Source organism: Vidua chalybeata, chromosome 1 (genome assembly GCF_026979565.1).
Source record: "Vidua chalybeata isolate OUT-0048 chromosome 1, bVidCha1 merged haplotype, whole genome shotgun sequence".
Lineage (NCBI taxonomy): Eukaryota > Metazoa > Chordata > Aves > Passeriformes > Viduidae > Vidua > Vidua chalybeata.
This window is the reverse complement of record NC_071530.1, coordinates 28,348,125-28,364,749: the sequence shown is the minus strand read 5'-3', so window position 1 is coordinate 28,364,749 and position 16,625 is coordinate 28,348,125. Positions and strand designations below refer to the sequence as shown.

The window sequence follows — 16,625 nt, the reverse complement described above, 5'->3', positions numbered from 1 at the left end:
AAATACTCCAGTGGAATATGGAGGGGAAAAAAAGAGATCATCTCATATATACAGATGCTAACAGTCAAAATCACTCAAGCTGTACTGAAATGTCCTTTGCACCTGGCACTGGAGGTGTTAGCCATGCCAGTTCAGCTCCCCAACACAGATGTTCTTGTTGTACCACTTCTTATGTGTAACATTTAGGTTTCTGTTTAGTTCGGCATAGCACACATAAATACTGTGCTCCAAAGGCCACCCATTTATTAGTGCACCTGCACCTTCTTCTTTCTTTAATTCCCTCAGTATATTGCATTCCCCTTGTGCTGCTGATCCTAGTGCAAAGTAGTGTTATGGAAAAGAAACTAAAGCTAACATCACAATGCATGAATTATAATAATGTGTGATTGCTTTTGAAAAATATTTTTCATCATATTATACTTGTAAGGCTGAATTTTCAGATGCTGGAAATATGTAAATGTGAACTTGCTTGTTGTACACAACCTTATTTATATTGCTTTATAATTAGTATTCTGAAAGCATGTACCATAAAGTAGTTACCATGGCAATAGGTCTGTATAAACAGCACCTAACAGTCATGCTTGGAACATGCATGCGGTTCTTTGGATATTACTGGGTATTCATGCTCAAATGGTTTGTTGGGCAGACACCAACATTAAGGTCCTTTAAAAGTGTGTCTCAGAGACAGCTCTGATCTCCTTATCTGTTTCTCATGTACTTTCTCTTATCCTTCATCATTCGGAAAAAAATTAGTGAAAATAGGCAATCAAAATAAGATGAGGATAATTTTGTTAGTTTTATAGGTCTTCTATTTTTCATTACAGTCCTTGAAAATAGATTTTTCTTACTATTTCTAATCCCTCTAAAGACAAATTCAGTAAGGCTCTACATTTCAGTAGAGCTTTTCAGCACAGGATTGAGGGAGGAGTTAGCCCTGGGCAAGGACTTGGCTTCAATATTTCTCAGATACCTGAAACATCATGAGTGGTGCTACAACTGAACAGTGTGTGCTCAGATCATTTGTTAGTGAACATTGTGGCTATCCATTTGTGACAGAATAATTTTTTTTACAGTATAAACAGATCAAATTTTGATTGTAAGTAGTCTCCTCTTGTTCAGAATGAAATAAAGTTGGTGGGTTTTTTTTTTTTTTGTTTGTTTGTTTTGTTTTTTTTTTTTTTTTTTTTGGCGAGATACTGTTCAGGACTAGATCACTAAAAATAACTTGGATCTTGCTACTGTGATACTTGTGGCTGACTTTGGTCTTTTTGTCCTTGAGAAGAAATTTGGATTTGTTCTGTACTTGATCATGGTTATGGAAACACCTTTTCTTCCTATATGTGTTGTAAATAACTGTTGAGAAAAGATATTGTAAAATAGCTATATATCAGTCATTAATATTCAAAATATTGAAAGGTACAATAAGAAATTTATTTTTGCTTTTTTTGTGGTCCTTTGAATTGTCATTCCATGTAAAGCACATCAAAGACATTTTCTTGCATCACTATTAGAGGTAACTTTCCCATTTGCTTTCTGCAATAGCAAAGGTTTCAGTGTATCCCAGATATGTCTTCTTGTAAACCAGTAACGGTATAAAAAAATACTGAATATTGAACAATGTGTGTAGTTCAGATAGGAAGAAAAATAAAGGCAATTCTCTGTATATAGCTAGGTAAGATAGCAGAGACCAGGTCCTACAATGACAACTAATGAGAACAGAATAAATGCAAGGAAAAGCCCTGGGAAAATCTGCTCACATACTTGGAGCTTAGTCCTGGAGCTATCAAGCAAACTTGTTGCCCATCAAACAATGAGTAAGTAGAGGGTACATCACTTCTTTGGGCCTTAACCTCTACAAAGAAACCAACACATGGTAATTTTGAATGGTAGATTTAGCAGAACTCCTAAGTTGTCCAAGTGTGCTAACTTGTCTTCCAAAATTCCTCTTGGTGACAAAAGAAAAATATGCTTCTCCAGAAAACCAGACCTCTTAAACTCTTTCTCTGAATCCCTGTCAGGAGAAAACAAAGCCTTTCTTCAATTCTCCATATATAACTTCTTCACATCATTAACGTTCCTCTCAAGATACTATCCTTACATCTGCTTCTTCTGTTGCTCCTTTGTCAGGCTTGTCAGCTAATAGGAATGTCCTGGAGATCCTAGGCCACCTCAGACAGCACCAAATACTTTTAGTTTGGTGGGAAACTAAATCAAAGCTTCTTTAACTTTGCGGGCTTCAGGAGGTTTAGGATGATTGTCTGATGGACAAAAGTGTTACAAATCTGCCCCAAGATTCACTGGATTTGACTTAATTGTCCGATGCTCCTTCTGTACAAAGAGAGGGTCTGAACATTGTAATTGAAACTGCAATCCAAATATTATTATAGTATTTATTTAATTAAAATAACCCAGGTACTGAGAGTGAGGGCAAAGAAACTTAGGAGGCAAACCCACCACCAAAAAGTTGGAGTCTCAGCAAGATCAATAGACTATATTGATGCCTTCACTGCTGTGATTTCTCTCCTCAGTACCTATCCAAACAAGCACCTTGGATCTCTTTACCATGTTGAAGGCTCTTCCCCAGGTGCAATAGAAATACATAACCTTAAATGTTTTAAGGCAGACATCTTACCCCATAATAAATGATAAGTAATCTATGAGACATCTCATTGATGTTCAGAATACTTATCCTGAGTTAGGTTCTTGGTTATTAAGTAAATAATGCTGTTGCTAAAACTGGTATCCACTCTGCATAGTGTGATCTCCAAGCACCATGTAATACAAACATGGTAAGGGAAGAAAATGGAATTGGTTCTCATGAAGAACAAGAGAAATGAAGATCATCTTTAGGGTTTTCTGAACTCCTGGACCAAAGACTCTACCACCTTTATCAAAAGTAGTTTTAATACTCACGTAAATTGAGTCAACATTTCTTTCTGGCAGATGACTAAAGAACTCTTTGGTGGATAAATATAGGGATAATGCTGTTAATACTGTTTGTAACCCTGCAAAAAGGAAACATTTTTTGTGATGGTGGTAGTTCTCCTAGAAATGTACAAATCAAAGTGGGTTTTCATTGATCAGATTTCTACATTTCCATAAATATTACTGTATTTTTCTTTTCTAGTTTGTGGCATTTTTATAGGCTAATCAAATATCCAGTATTACTAGGAGCCATTTAAAGTGAATGCCAGAACTACTAAGGAGTAATTTGAGAATTAGATCTGTTTTTGTTAGTTGAAATGATCTTGCTCATATTGTATTGTACCTGATGCTCAGTAATACAATAGTACCAATACAAATAGGAAGATATCCGGTTTGAAGTTCTTAAATATCTGTTAAAAGTAGCGAGCAGTCCAAGCACATTAAAATTCCATTTTCCCCCATACAAGTGTTTGCTGCAGATGACCTCCACTGATCTTAAATATATTTCTGTATCTGTAACTGAATAGAGGTTTTCCGTACAGCATGTTCTAATGGTACTCTGGCCTTTAGCCAACAAGGCACTGAATAAGGCTATTTTTAAAATACAGAAACTGGGAACAGCTGCAGCAATCAAATTTGATAAAAACAGAGAGGAACTTTGCTTTTTTTTTTTTTTTTTTACGGTTTGTCCAAGTTTAGACTCCTTTCATAGAACGGCTTTTGTTCTCTTGGATGAAGGGGGTATAAGAGTAACACAGTGAAATCCTTTTGAACAAATAACTTTTAAAAGAATACAGATTAAAATAATGGGGAGCTTTCTGGTGTGGCAGCATGTTCAGTGCAACTGTACCTCAAACTATTAAAAACATGAATCCATTAAAAAGAATACATTTGGTCTGCCAACCTTTGCCATAAAATACTTATACATAATGATCTCCCAAACTGGAAGATGAGATCCCTTGTTTCAAATTTTGAACATCTGAACATTGATATTTGGGAATAGTTTCTGAGTGGAAGTCATTTTATTTGAATGCTCTGGGGGGGGTTGTTTTGGGGTTTTGTTGGACTTTTTTTTTTTTCTTCTTTTACCATTATTCAGAAAAGTTTCTATGAAGAACTCTTATCTCCTTCCCCCTACTAAGCTAGGAAAAAAAAGTTCACTTTAAGAAAAGTTTTACAAAGGTCTTCTGTGCATGTTAAAAAGTTTCATAAAATATTTAATTGTAAGGACTGATTCTTCCTTGTTTGTCCATCTGTTTTTTGGGGGAGAAATTCGTCATTCTGTGATTAATGAGAATTGGGAGATGATTGTGTGCACAGAAAAGAAATCCATTACACAGTAGTAGGCTGAGCTGTGTCTGTTAAATGATTCCATCTGAGGATAAAGCCTGTGTGCTAGACTGGTGCAAGATAAGATACTGGGTGAAATTCGAGTTCCACTGAAATCAGTAAGAATTATGCCACTAAATTCAACACAGAGAGGATTTTATTGATTGCATTCATTTTAAGTGACAAAACTAGCACTTTTGCATCTTACCCCATTATCCCATTAGGGCTATTAAGTGCACCATCAATTCTGATGGTGGAGCAAAATTCTACTGAATTCCTCACATACGCTTAAATGTAGGTAATATATATCATTTGTGTATGTCCACAGAGGTATAAAATGTGTTTGCATTTTTGTGTGTTTTTATGTACATAAAATATCTGCCTAAGTTATTATCACCATATCTGAGTATCTCTCCAGGGTGAGAATTACATCAGTAATAAATCTTCCTTCACACTAAGAAGAAGGTTTAGCTTGTTTTGTTTTGTTTTAATATTAGGAAAACAAAATATGAAGACAAAAATAAAGCTTGCATGAACCAATACTGGCATGAAATAGATGTATGGATCCACCTGAGATTTTAATATTTACAAGCAAATTCAGCAACACAAAATACTCAACACAGAGTCACATACCATAGATATAGGACTTGATATATATCCTTGAAGTCAACATTAAGTGGGAGAGCAGACTTTTGATAACAGAATGTTAAAATTCAGGATTTGCTGATTTATTTCCTGTGTCTGCTCCAAACTTCACATGTGATCTTGTCCAGGTCAGTTCTGAAAACTCTTGTGCTTAACTTTATGTGGTAGAAATAATATTATGACTCTTCTGGGTCTACACAGATTATATTCAGCTGAATATGTGAACAAATATTTTCCAGGACCTAAACATGTCTGTGTACAATTTTCACTTCGTAAAATGGACATAATAATATTATTTTTTCCCCAATGCTTTGTCTGTTTTATTTGTCTATAAATTCTTGGATAGGAGAGCTGTCTTTTGTATATGTCTGCGAATCAGTAACAAAACAGAGCATTGACATCATCTAGGCCTTGAGATACAACTCTGATATAAACAATTACAAATGTAGAGGCAAATGTTACTTCAGGTAGCTTCTCTAAAGGAAGACACAACAAAACCCAGGATGTACAGATTGCACAGGATTTACTAATTTTTTTGTAATCAGGAATTTAGAAAAAAGGTGTTCATTTGAAATCAGGAAAATATTATGACAGTAAACACATTTCTAGCATTTTTTTACAACAGTCCCTATCACTGCATATGGAAGCGACCTCACATTCCTGCATAATGGGTAACTGGAGATTTAATACATGCTGTGTTCTAGGAAGATACTGAAGCATTCATGTGGTGCAGAGCACTGAGCTTGGGAGTTTTTCAAGGATCCTCTGGCATCATACCAGCTTTCAAATTCTTATCCAGTATTTTAACTGGAACAAAAAAATTTCCAGAGTGATGATTACTAGTGTTTGATTACATTTAGTAAGCTATGGAGCCCCTTCTCTTCAAAGACAAACTGCTGCCACAGACAGATTTACCACTGACCAACAGTGTTTTTATGCAAATGTGCCTGAGTGAGTGCAGTAACCCCAAGTTATAATAGAGTCATTCAATCTCTTGCCAGGACAGCAATATTTATATATTGTAAAGATAGATTGGATATCAAAACCAGTTCCATTACAGAGGAAAACTTCTCTATGTAAATCAGTTTTTCTAATCACACCATGTTTCTTCACACCCACCCCCTACCCCATTTTGCTTTCCTTGCTTTATCTTCATAGATGAATTCCAAATGTGTTTTTCTCTTGTGTGTTCACTCTGAATATTGAAGCATTCAGCTAATGCCAAGATAATGGATAACGTAAACTCATTATGAAACTTTAAAGTCTCCAAGTGTGTTTCTTCGTGCCTTGGGAAGGGCTGTAAAGGGCTTATAGTCACATATAGTGTTTTGTCTGCCACTTGTGCAAGTTTCTGTTTGAAGTTCTCTTGTGCTGCTGCCTTATGGGAAGAAATGGGCAGTCAGCTCCCTAGTGACTTTATCTCCCCATCAGGAATGAGTGCGAGGGGTCAGATGCCCCTCTGCATGCTGCTGACAGCAGTGCTCCCCTGGGAGAGCTGGCTTTGTTTACTGACGGGACTAATATGAGGAGACACGTGAAGTACTTTGGTTTGTGGAAGAGGCAGGAGAGACATGGTGCTGTGAAAACATTCCCACACACTCTAATGGCTCATTCACATAGAAAACAAGCGAGAGCCTTCAGCTCTTTCACAGAGCTCAAAGTAGAACAAACCGACTGGGGAACCCCAAGGCACCAGTCAGAAAACACTTTCCTAATGGACTGAGATGCTCTCTGTGATAGCTTACCTATGAGACCTCAGCTCTCCTTTAGGCAACTAAATGAACTGCTTAGAAAGAAAAACTGCTCAGTATCTGATAGTTGCTTTTGTTCACTGTTAGCTGTGACATTCTTCTTGAAAATCTAACCTTTAGTTTCCTAAACCTAAACTTTCTAAAACTAGTGAAACATGCATTAGAGAATTTTATCATTACAATCACCAGTTGTTTCTCTTTAGAATAAAATCTGTGGGATGCAGAAGAAACACAAGAAAGAAATATGTCCCTAAAAAGAGAAATATGTTTTGCTTTATAGTTGGTAGAGACACAGATGCACAACTTAATATGAGGATCGAAAAGAATAACTTTCACAATGAGGTCTCAAACACAATACAGATACATGTCACAGAAAAGTCCACATTATAAACTGTTTTAAGTGAAAAATGATGTTTAGTGAACGGCAGCATTCATTATTCTTCACTACAGTTTATAAGATGTATAAGAAGTCAGCAAGAATAGTGATACTAGATCAACCAAGTTTGTGTAGCTCAGTATCTGACCTCTAACACCAACCTGTATTAGAAATAAATTGTAAGAGAGCAAACTTCCAGTGATTCTTTTCTGTTAAGATATCCTACCGAATATGTATCATTTTTGATTTAAGTAATTTCAGTTTAGTGTGGCCTCATGGCCTAACAAGACGTTACGTAAAAAGGACTTCCTGCTTGTCTAGAAGTACTATAAAACTCGGTTCTTGCATTTGAAAAATACTGAATTACATTACTGTCTTCACCTACTCCATTGCACTTAGTATTTTGTCATCTTTCCTCCATTCATCTCCTTACTTCCTGAAGGCTACTAGTCTAATTTATTTTCATACAGAAGTTGCTCCATATTTGTTACCACATTTGTTCATCTGTCATTTCCAGTTATTTTTCTTTCTCTGCATTGCTGAGTGAACTGGAACTACAAATTCCATACCTTATGGATATACCAATTGCAGTATTTTATGAACATAAATTGAGCATTGAGCTGATATTATAAGAACTTGCCATAGTAACTCCACAGTGTTCATTCCAGCATGACAGTATCAATTATAGTCCAGCAAAATAAGCATATACACATGGAGACACACACACCATATTTATTTCCAAATGTTATATATATTATGTTTATAACAGTATACATATCTGTAGTGAGTGCTCTTTCTCCTTATGGACCTTAAGTTACATATATTGAACTTACTGCCTTTGCAAAGCCCCATTACTCAGTACTGTAAAATTCCTAAACTTTTTTATAATTGGGTTTTGTTTTTCCTTTGTTGAATCTTCATTACTCACTGTCTACTTCTATCTCCAGATTATTTTGGGGTGCATGTTGAGCAGTACAGAGGCCCTGATTTTTCTGAAAAATCAGTGATAAACTTCCACCAGAATGAAGAATGACTTCCCCTTTCCTATCTGTTAATTTAATAGAAGATCAGATCTCCTTTAACAGACCTTCCTTAGTCTCTTTCAAAGTCTTTGGTGGAGACCTTTTAAGAAGAAATATCATCCTGTTGTTTATGTCTTGATCCTTTATAATCAACCAGTGTACCTATAGCCATGTGACATTGTTGAAAAGTGGGACTAAAATAGACACACTCCCTTTTCCACTTCTCACTTGAGTTTTTATCAATATATCTCAAGGATTTGTTGAAATGGATATGACTATGCAAAAGCATCAGGTCAAATATATCAGCAAGGGCAGGAGTGTGAACTAATGCAGTCAATAATTGCATGTTACATTTGGTTTAGTTTTTACTGCGTCTGAAGGAAAGTTATGTCTAATTTAAGCTTGATTCTAAAAATATTCATATTTGGCCTAAAATAACTCCACTTTGGGAATATGCCACTGCAAATATGAAATTTTTGAAAGGGCTTCACTTTTTTGGTAGATGAGAGTATTATTCAGTTCCATCTTCCAAAGTTTAATATACCACATTTAATGAGAAGTGCACTATAGATCAAAGGGCAGGATTTGGCCCTTAGTTACTTTGCTGCTACTGGCACTAATCTCACAGCTCCTGAAAAATGATGCATCAAATATATATCCCTGAAAATGTCACTATTCAGAATACTGCACATATTGCCTGAGCTGTCAGAAATAAAAATCTGTTCTTAATTATTCTTCCATTTAAAAAATAATAATTTTCTAATGGCCCAGTGAATAGGAATTTGATGTTTTCTTTGGCTAAACATTTTAATGATTTAGTACATGTAAAATGTTCTATGTGCTTTTATAATGCATAAATTTTTGAAAATGAGTAGTTCTTTCCCAGTTAAGTCTCTGTGGCTACCAAGAAAAGCAGCATTTGTTTAAATCTCACTTAAGTTTAAATGTTAGTTACTTATGGGAAACATTTTAAGAAAAAAAAATGTAATGAAAAGCCAGACATACAAAATTGGGCTTAAATATGGTACATGGATGCAAGCGATAAAAATATATAGTTAGAATTAATCATATTGTACATTTTAAACTTTTGACCATTTTATATTTTCCCTTAATGGGCAAGAATATTGTTGGGGTTTTTTTCTTCATTACTATTTTATGGAACTGATTTCACTGTGATGAGAAAATGAATAAAGTAGAAAATATTAAGAAAGTATAAGAAGGAAAATGAAGGCTTTGGATAGTATCAGATTTTCTGCTGGAAACAGAATAATCCAGGTCATAAATCCTGTTTGCTTTTAATATTTTTTCCCTCATCACAGTACTTCTTTCAGTTAATTATCTTCATTGAAAGCACAAAGAGGTGATCAGAAAAGGCTCCCGTTGAAACTTTGGAATAGCCTCATAGATACGATTTTTAGCATGAAATTTTACCTTCATTAAGGGCTGAGGGGTTTAAAATACACAGAGTAACGTGGTCTCTTTGTTTTTTTCAGCGTGATGATAGACGCTAACATTTTATCTCAATGTTTTGCTTCACTGAACAAAGCACCTTTTGGAAACATTGACGTTAACAGCCAATATATAAAATACACATATTATACAGCTAGAAAAGAAATATTTCTTTTTCTTGTCCTTTTGGTCTTGGCACCATGTATTCATGCAGGAGAATATAAAACATTTCATGCAAAACACCCCAGCTGATTCTGGATAATATTTTGTTACCTTGCTTGGTTGCTTCTCAAAGCAGACTGCTTATTACTATTTTGGTATCTGTTTGTACCTGAAATTGTACACAGAATTTTTCCTTACTCCTTGGAGTCAAGTAAACTAATATGTATTTAAATAGCTTTTGAAGTTTAATGCTGAAGTACTATTTAGTAAAAAACAAGTGTGAAACAGAAATTATATAACTGAGTGCAAACAGGCATGAGAAAGTCGGAAGGCTAGGTGGATAATTAAGGTGTTTTTCTGCCTTTTTGCATTGCATCTGTGTACTAATTAAGACACTGATCCAATGCAAAAAATAAAAACATCTCATAATGACAATGCATGCACATAAAGGCTGAATTAGAGTTGTACACATTGTCTGGAAAGTACTGTATAGAAGAGGATCCAATAGGGTGTGGAGCACTGACTTTTTCTTTGCAGATTTTAAATATCTGTTAAAAACATAAAAAAGCATAAATTTCTGCACTGTAAACATCTCATTCTTTGTGTGTCAGGTAACCAAAATAAAGCAATGTCTTCAATTTTCTCATATAATTAAATTATTTCTTTAGTCTCCATGTATTAAAATAAACAATGGATATAATTATTCTATTTCAGAATAATTTTGGTTAGGGTATTGTAAAATAATGTGACAGCAGGGCCCAGTTGTGTCCAACTTCAATCTGTAATTCTCCTTAGGAATAATAATTTTAGCCAGTTCTATACTCCACATCTTTTATTATCAGCTTGTCTTCTGACAGTGCTCATTGGTCAATATGACTGTTTTCAAAATGCTGTCAAGACAAAATGTGGATTTTTTTCAACTTTTGCAGATCTAAGTGACCAGCTTATGGAAGTGGTGGGTCTGGAAGGAGCCATGGAGATGGGACAGATATACACAGGTCTGAAAAGTGCTGGAAGACGGCTTGCCCAGTGCTCATCTGTTGTCATCAGGTATCAGCAGCTTTAATTCACACTGCAGTGTTGTAGTGGAACTGAAGAGTTTTATGTATTGACTTTCTTTTGTAATTTAACAGTCATAATTATAATTATTATTTCTTGTAAAGTATCATTTTTGTATGTGAAATGAATTTATTCCATCCACATTCTATGCCCATACATCTTCCTTTCTTTAAATGCATCAAAAACTAAAAAGAGGGTGTTTACATTCAATCCTTACATGTTGTATTCAAGTGCCATTTTGTCCAATGAAGAAATATTGTCAAGCATTTGGAGCAGAAGGAATAAGGCATGAACATCTTGGGGTTTATTGTTGACATACACTCCATGCAATTTCAAGCCAAAAGTAATTTAGCATTACTTTGTCACATTTTAACCCATTTATAATGCATACCACACCAGGGAATAGTAGTGTGTAATTAGTAATTGTAAAGCACTTTTTGATCTGTGGAAGTCAAAGTGCTCTGTTTTTAATTTATTTGTTATTTACTGAATTCTGACAAGCCACTATTATTAAATCTGTTGGTATGTGTGAGTCGATGGTGGAGTAGTCTAATTTCATTGTGTTTTATCATTTCTAAGAACATTCACAGTAGAGTAAATTTGAATTAGAGCACAAGGAAAAAGTAATTATTCTATCTTTTGGATTAAATAAGGACTGAAAAAGAATTGTCCGTCTCTCTTTCAGTGAATAATTCCTCAGGAAGAATTTTCCAGAATTTATTAAACCCATAAGATTTACAACTATGAGCCTAAAACAGAAGAGCAACAATAAAAAATAAGTAGGAACTCTTCTGAACTATAAAGTGATCATTAAACAGTCTTCCCTTCCTCCATTTATGGCCATAGGTGACAGCAGCAGTGCGTTACTTTTCTCAGCCCCGGTCAGCTCTCAAGTGCCCAGCTTGGGCGTCTCGGCTTCTCATCCAGGCCAGGGCTTGCCGCAATTCCCGGGCACTTCTGCTGCCACTCTCTGGGGTGGGCTGCTGGCCGCGCTTTACCGTTGGCGCTAGGGAGGAAACAAAGAGGCAGGGAATTCATCCAAATCCGTCTGCGTGGTGGCTGGATGCTTTATTGGCTGCGAGAACCGCAATGGAGAAGCCGCAGCCCGCTCCCAACCTCGTGTGGACGAATATGGCGCCGGGACCAGGGGACAGCAGGATGATATAGGGCTGGGACAGGGAGGACGGGGAGTCCTCCCACCCAATGAATAGACACTGTGGCAGTGACGTGTACTACAGAGACCAATGGGAACACGGCAGGGGCGGATACGGGCCTTCGGGTCGAGTGGGATCACGGGAATGGGGTGACGGGCACGGAATCCTCAGGAGCTGGCAGGGAGTGGTTACAAGAGTGACAGGGGGAAACTCCAATGGCAGGCAGCCTGGAGCTAGCCACGGTGGGGGGGGGGGGGGAAACACGGGGGATGCACGAGGGTACACAGAACTGGCAAACTAACAAAGATCAGAACCCCTAATTGAACCCAAACCCAGGATGCAAGAGGTGACAGTGGATAATTCCATTAAATGTTAGCTTGTTTTCAAAAAACATCCAAACCAGAATTTCCATTGACCAACATGAGTTACTAATTTTTCTATTATTAGATTTATCCACTCCACACTATTTCCAATAGTCTTGTGTGCAAACTATTATAATGCAAAAAAAAGACCAAAAAATGTAATACATTTTTATTTCTGTTCTCATTTTGCTACACTTTTCTTAATGTGACACCCAGAACTAGAGAGGGAATACTGTCTGTATCTTTCTGTTGAGATCAGTGCCCCTTTGCTAACAATTTAAATTTATGACATGGCATGTTAAGCGCTCTGAATATAGTGCAAACTTCATTCTCTTTGAGTGTTCTGTCTAACTCAGACATAGTGATTCTAGTAAGTGATGATGATAGACCTAAAATTTATTTCTTATTTCCTTTACAGTAGTATAATATATATATATACTAGTGCAATCTAAATTATAAAAAACAGCACAAATTTGTTTGTCTTTTCTGTTAATAAGGTTTGTTCCTGAAGTTATTGTGTCATTCACTCATTATTTCACAAATTACAGACTCTTCTTCCATGAAAGAGTAGTGTATTACTAGCAAGATTCATTAATATTTGCCATGTTTTTGCTTTGTGTGTTGAAAATCAGACTAAGCTTTTTAAGTTGACTGTGTTACATTAGTAAGCATATTGAGTCATACTGGAAATTTCATAGGAGTTTAGGGGTGAATAAGGGTTATATCTGTATGCCATCACATATGTGCCTTTTTAATAATTCATTTATCATTTTTTTTCTAATTTCTTTTTCTTATATTATGAAATTTTTACCTTTAGGACCAGCAAATCTCTGCCTATGCAGATAGATGGAGAACCTTGGATGCAAACTCCTTGCACGGTAATTGCAACTGTTTGTTTTTCTTCCTCTTCTTTTTTAATGGTAGAAATATTTCTCTTTTGTTTAGAAGACAACCATTTTCATCAGTATTAACTCAATTTACTTAAATAACATCTTCACAAACTGTTTTTATATACTTTAGTACCCCCTGCATTTTCAGTTTAGCATTCTGAATTCAAACACAGGTTAGAGTGGAATAAAAAGACATCTATTTCAGAAGTATGGAAAATACTTGACGAGTGCAATCTCATTATCCCTTTACCTAATATGACCATTTATTTATGATGGTGTATCAGATTTAGGGTCTCAATTGCTGAGGAAAATTCAATCTTGATGCTAAAATGTAGAAAGTAACTAATATTAGTCTTAAAAATTTAGGAAGCTTTTCTTTTGTGTTTTTCAGAGTTCATATCAAGAAGTTTTAATTAAAGTTGAAGTCTTAACTGTTTTGCTTGAATTATACAGTAGGACTATTTTTTTTTTTTTTAAGTCATTACAGTTTAAGGGGTAAATAAAAGAAATTCATTAGTTTCTTGTTTCAGTACCCACACATATGAATTGAGGGCACACAAACATCAATCTGCATAGGTTAGGATAACCTAGGATAGCATAGGAGCTTTCTCAAAGAAGTTTCTTTAGAGACAATGCAAGAAAAGGTATATCTGTAAGAGCTCTCCATTTTGATCTCTCTTCAATAAATTATAGATGCTAACCAAGCTTTCAGAGAGGAGGCTGAAGAAATCCAAGTTCTTTATTGTCCTGTGTAATCTTAGTAATGTGTTTTAATACACAGTTCTACTAATATTGGTTCCCTAAAGACGACCTGTGCTTTTAAATAGATTAATTGCTGTAGCCTTGCAGTTTGTAAATATGACAAAATAGTATTGTGATAAGGAAGAAATCCCACTACAAATGGGAGCAATTTTCAAAAAAAGGGTACTGAATTCCTTTCATGAACTTTATGTCTCTGGTAGAATTAAAAGTTACACAAAAAAATAAAAGGGGCAATGTTCAGGATAACAATATCAGGTGTGCAATTGATAATATATGGGTTAGGATGGCAGAAGAGGGTTGTAGTAGATCATTTTCACCAGATACACCATTGTGTACAGCTGGATGGTGTGAAGGATGCTGAATTCTCATTCTTTAGGGAAGTGCTCAAGATTCTGTAATGTGAGGAGAACCATATGAACACTTACTGTGTGAAGGCAGAACACTGGGGATTTTATAAGATTTGTTGGAGAAAACCTTTTGGAGTTAAGAGATATCATCTTTACCTTTTCTACAAGGGTGGCTCAGTGCAGAGCAACAGTTCTGAGCCCAGCAATTACTTGTTCATGGAATTTTTCATTTGCCAGATTACAGAAGAGAACTTATGGAAGGTTGCTGGCAATAACATGTGCTCTTTTTTTTTTTTTTTTTTTTTTTTTTTTTTGTCCTGATGCTTGGTCTGTGCAGAATCCCTGCTATCTGGTTGATAATGCTAGCAGAAGCTGCCTGTGCACATGAAAACAAACCTGGAAAAAAAGACAGTTCTTACATTTCAATTACTGCTCTGAGGAAACAGTAAATTACTACTGATAATTACTGCTGTCCAGTTTTAAAGGGGATAGAAATGGCAAATACTCTTCTGAGGAACCTATTCTTTTTGCTATACCATTTTTATGAGAATATACTTGGTGCTGCATAAGAAAACCATGCTGTTGAATGTAGTTGTTTCCTCTGAAGAAAAAATACATGAACTACTTGCTATACCAATGCACTTCTATGAATTTAGATATAGAAATATTATTTTCTGTTATTTTAGTCATTTTTGAGGATTATTTTTTCTGCTGAGGAGCTTAAGTATTTATTACAATAGCTCCTTGCATTGTTGTTTATGTACTATGCTCTGTTTCTTACATCTTACAAAGCAAACATATATGGTCCAACCTCTTTCCTCCCCACTAATTCTAACTACAGTAGAGTTTTTTCTTTAAGTTCTCTGCAAAGTAGCTAGGAATTCTTCCTTAGATAATAGGAAGAATGTCTTTAGACATAGATGGATATTAGGTTTCTCTCAACCAAAGATCCAGATTTGATATCTGAATTTGTGCTTCACAGTGATCTTTTTTTGGAAGCCAAATGTACATGTAAATACGAGGGTGATATCTGTGATGTGTATCCAAACCAGAGTCTATACAAAACCCCCAGAAAATCAAAATAATTCTTTAGGCTTAGTCAGCTATGTAATCAGTCATTTGAGCCAGCAAGAGCTCAAATTACAGAAAACTAATAAGGAGGCCAATATAAAAATCATGAGGCTTGTCCTTTTTAGAGAAAAAACTGATGTTTTCTCCCAAAATGAAAGCAAATTAATAATGACAGATTTTTAAATGGAAAAAAAAAAAATCATCATGGCCAGATAAAGAGCTCTCTAAGTTTAGTTCCTTAGGACACATGTGATAATCTGGCTTTCCTTTCCTTTTGCCTCTTCTCTTATAAGAAATTGAGTCCTGTATATAAAGATGCTGCTGTTCCTGCATTGTGCAGAGACATTCCCAAGCTAGCTCTCTTCTCATTAGGATGCTGAGGCAAGGCACTTATTAGTTTACTAGCTATGTTCTTTGAAGGAAAAAAGCTAAAGTTGTGTTTGGATATACCATCTCACTAGTTTTAGGAGAGGTCTGCACCTTGTTAGGTTGCACACATCAGTGAGGCACAACAGCTGAGCCTCAGATTTTTGATTCTTTTGTGTTCCAGCCAGAAAGCTATTGTTAAAAAAAAAAAAAAAAAAAAAAAAAAAAAAACAGCAAAAAACAAAATGCTATCTTTCCCCCTTCAACTGTCTTTTATGAAGTTGAAATAATACACTTTATTTTTGGTATCTTAGGATCTTCAGTGTCATCTAAATTCAATATTTAAGGACTGACCTATAAATATTAGAGAGACTAAGTCAGAAAGAAGTTCAGATTGCAAGTACTTAAGCTCAAAAGTACTTTTCTGCATTGCTTCAGGTTTTGATATAAATGAGAGCATTTTTCCAAATGATTTTTCAAGTAATTAAGTTCAACCTGATCAACATTCTCCTGCTTTTCTATTATGCCTATTCAGGAAAACAAGTTCAGCCTCAAATCCCTAGTCTGTATAGGATACTGCCTGCACATACAGGCTTGGAAGTTTATTTCCTGTTGAAGGAATCAACATGTTTCTCTTTGTAGCTTCTCCTTTCTGATTGGAAAAGAAGTTTCCCACAGATAGCATGAGTTTCTGACACTGTCCTTTCTCATGTATATGGAGGCCATGCTTCTCCAAAATGATACTGTGAGCTCTGGGAAAATATTGTGGAATATGGTAGATAATGCACTGCTTTTCCAGAAGCTGTGATCTCTGATTTTTCCTTCCTGTGATCAATTTTAGGAGTAAACAAATAGTTGTGTGTTTCTTTTAAAATCTTTGATGATACATTGCTTATGCACCTGTCATCCATACAGGGGAGCAAGTATGCACTCCTGTAGGTTCTGTGCATTCTTA

The 16,625-nt window shown here is 35.5% G+C and overlaps 1 protein-coding gene across 2 annotated transcripts in view; it reads left to right on the top strand.

Moving 5' to 3' along the window:
- Positions 1-16,625, top strand: part of DGKB (diacylglycerol kinase beta) — a 337,113-nt gene that overhangs the window by 311,540 nt on the left and 8,948 nt on the right. For both annotated transcript variants that reach the window (XM_053956128.1, XM_053956122.1), the window contains 2 exons: positions 10,589-10,709; positions 13,052-13,112. In XM_053956128.1, coding sequence (XP_053812103.1) covers positions 10,589-10,709; positions 13,052-13,112 — 182 coding nt within the window. The remainder of the gene's footprint in view (positions 1-10,588; positions 10,710-13,051; positions 13,113-16,625) is intronic.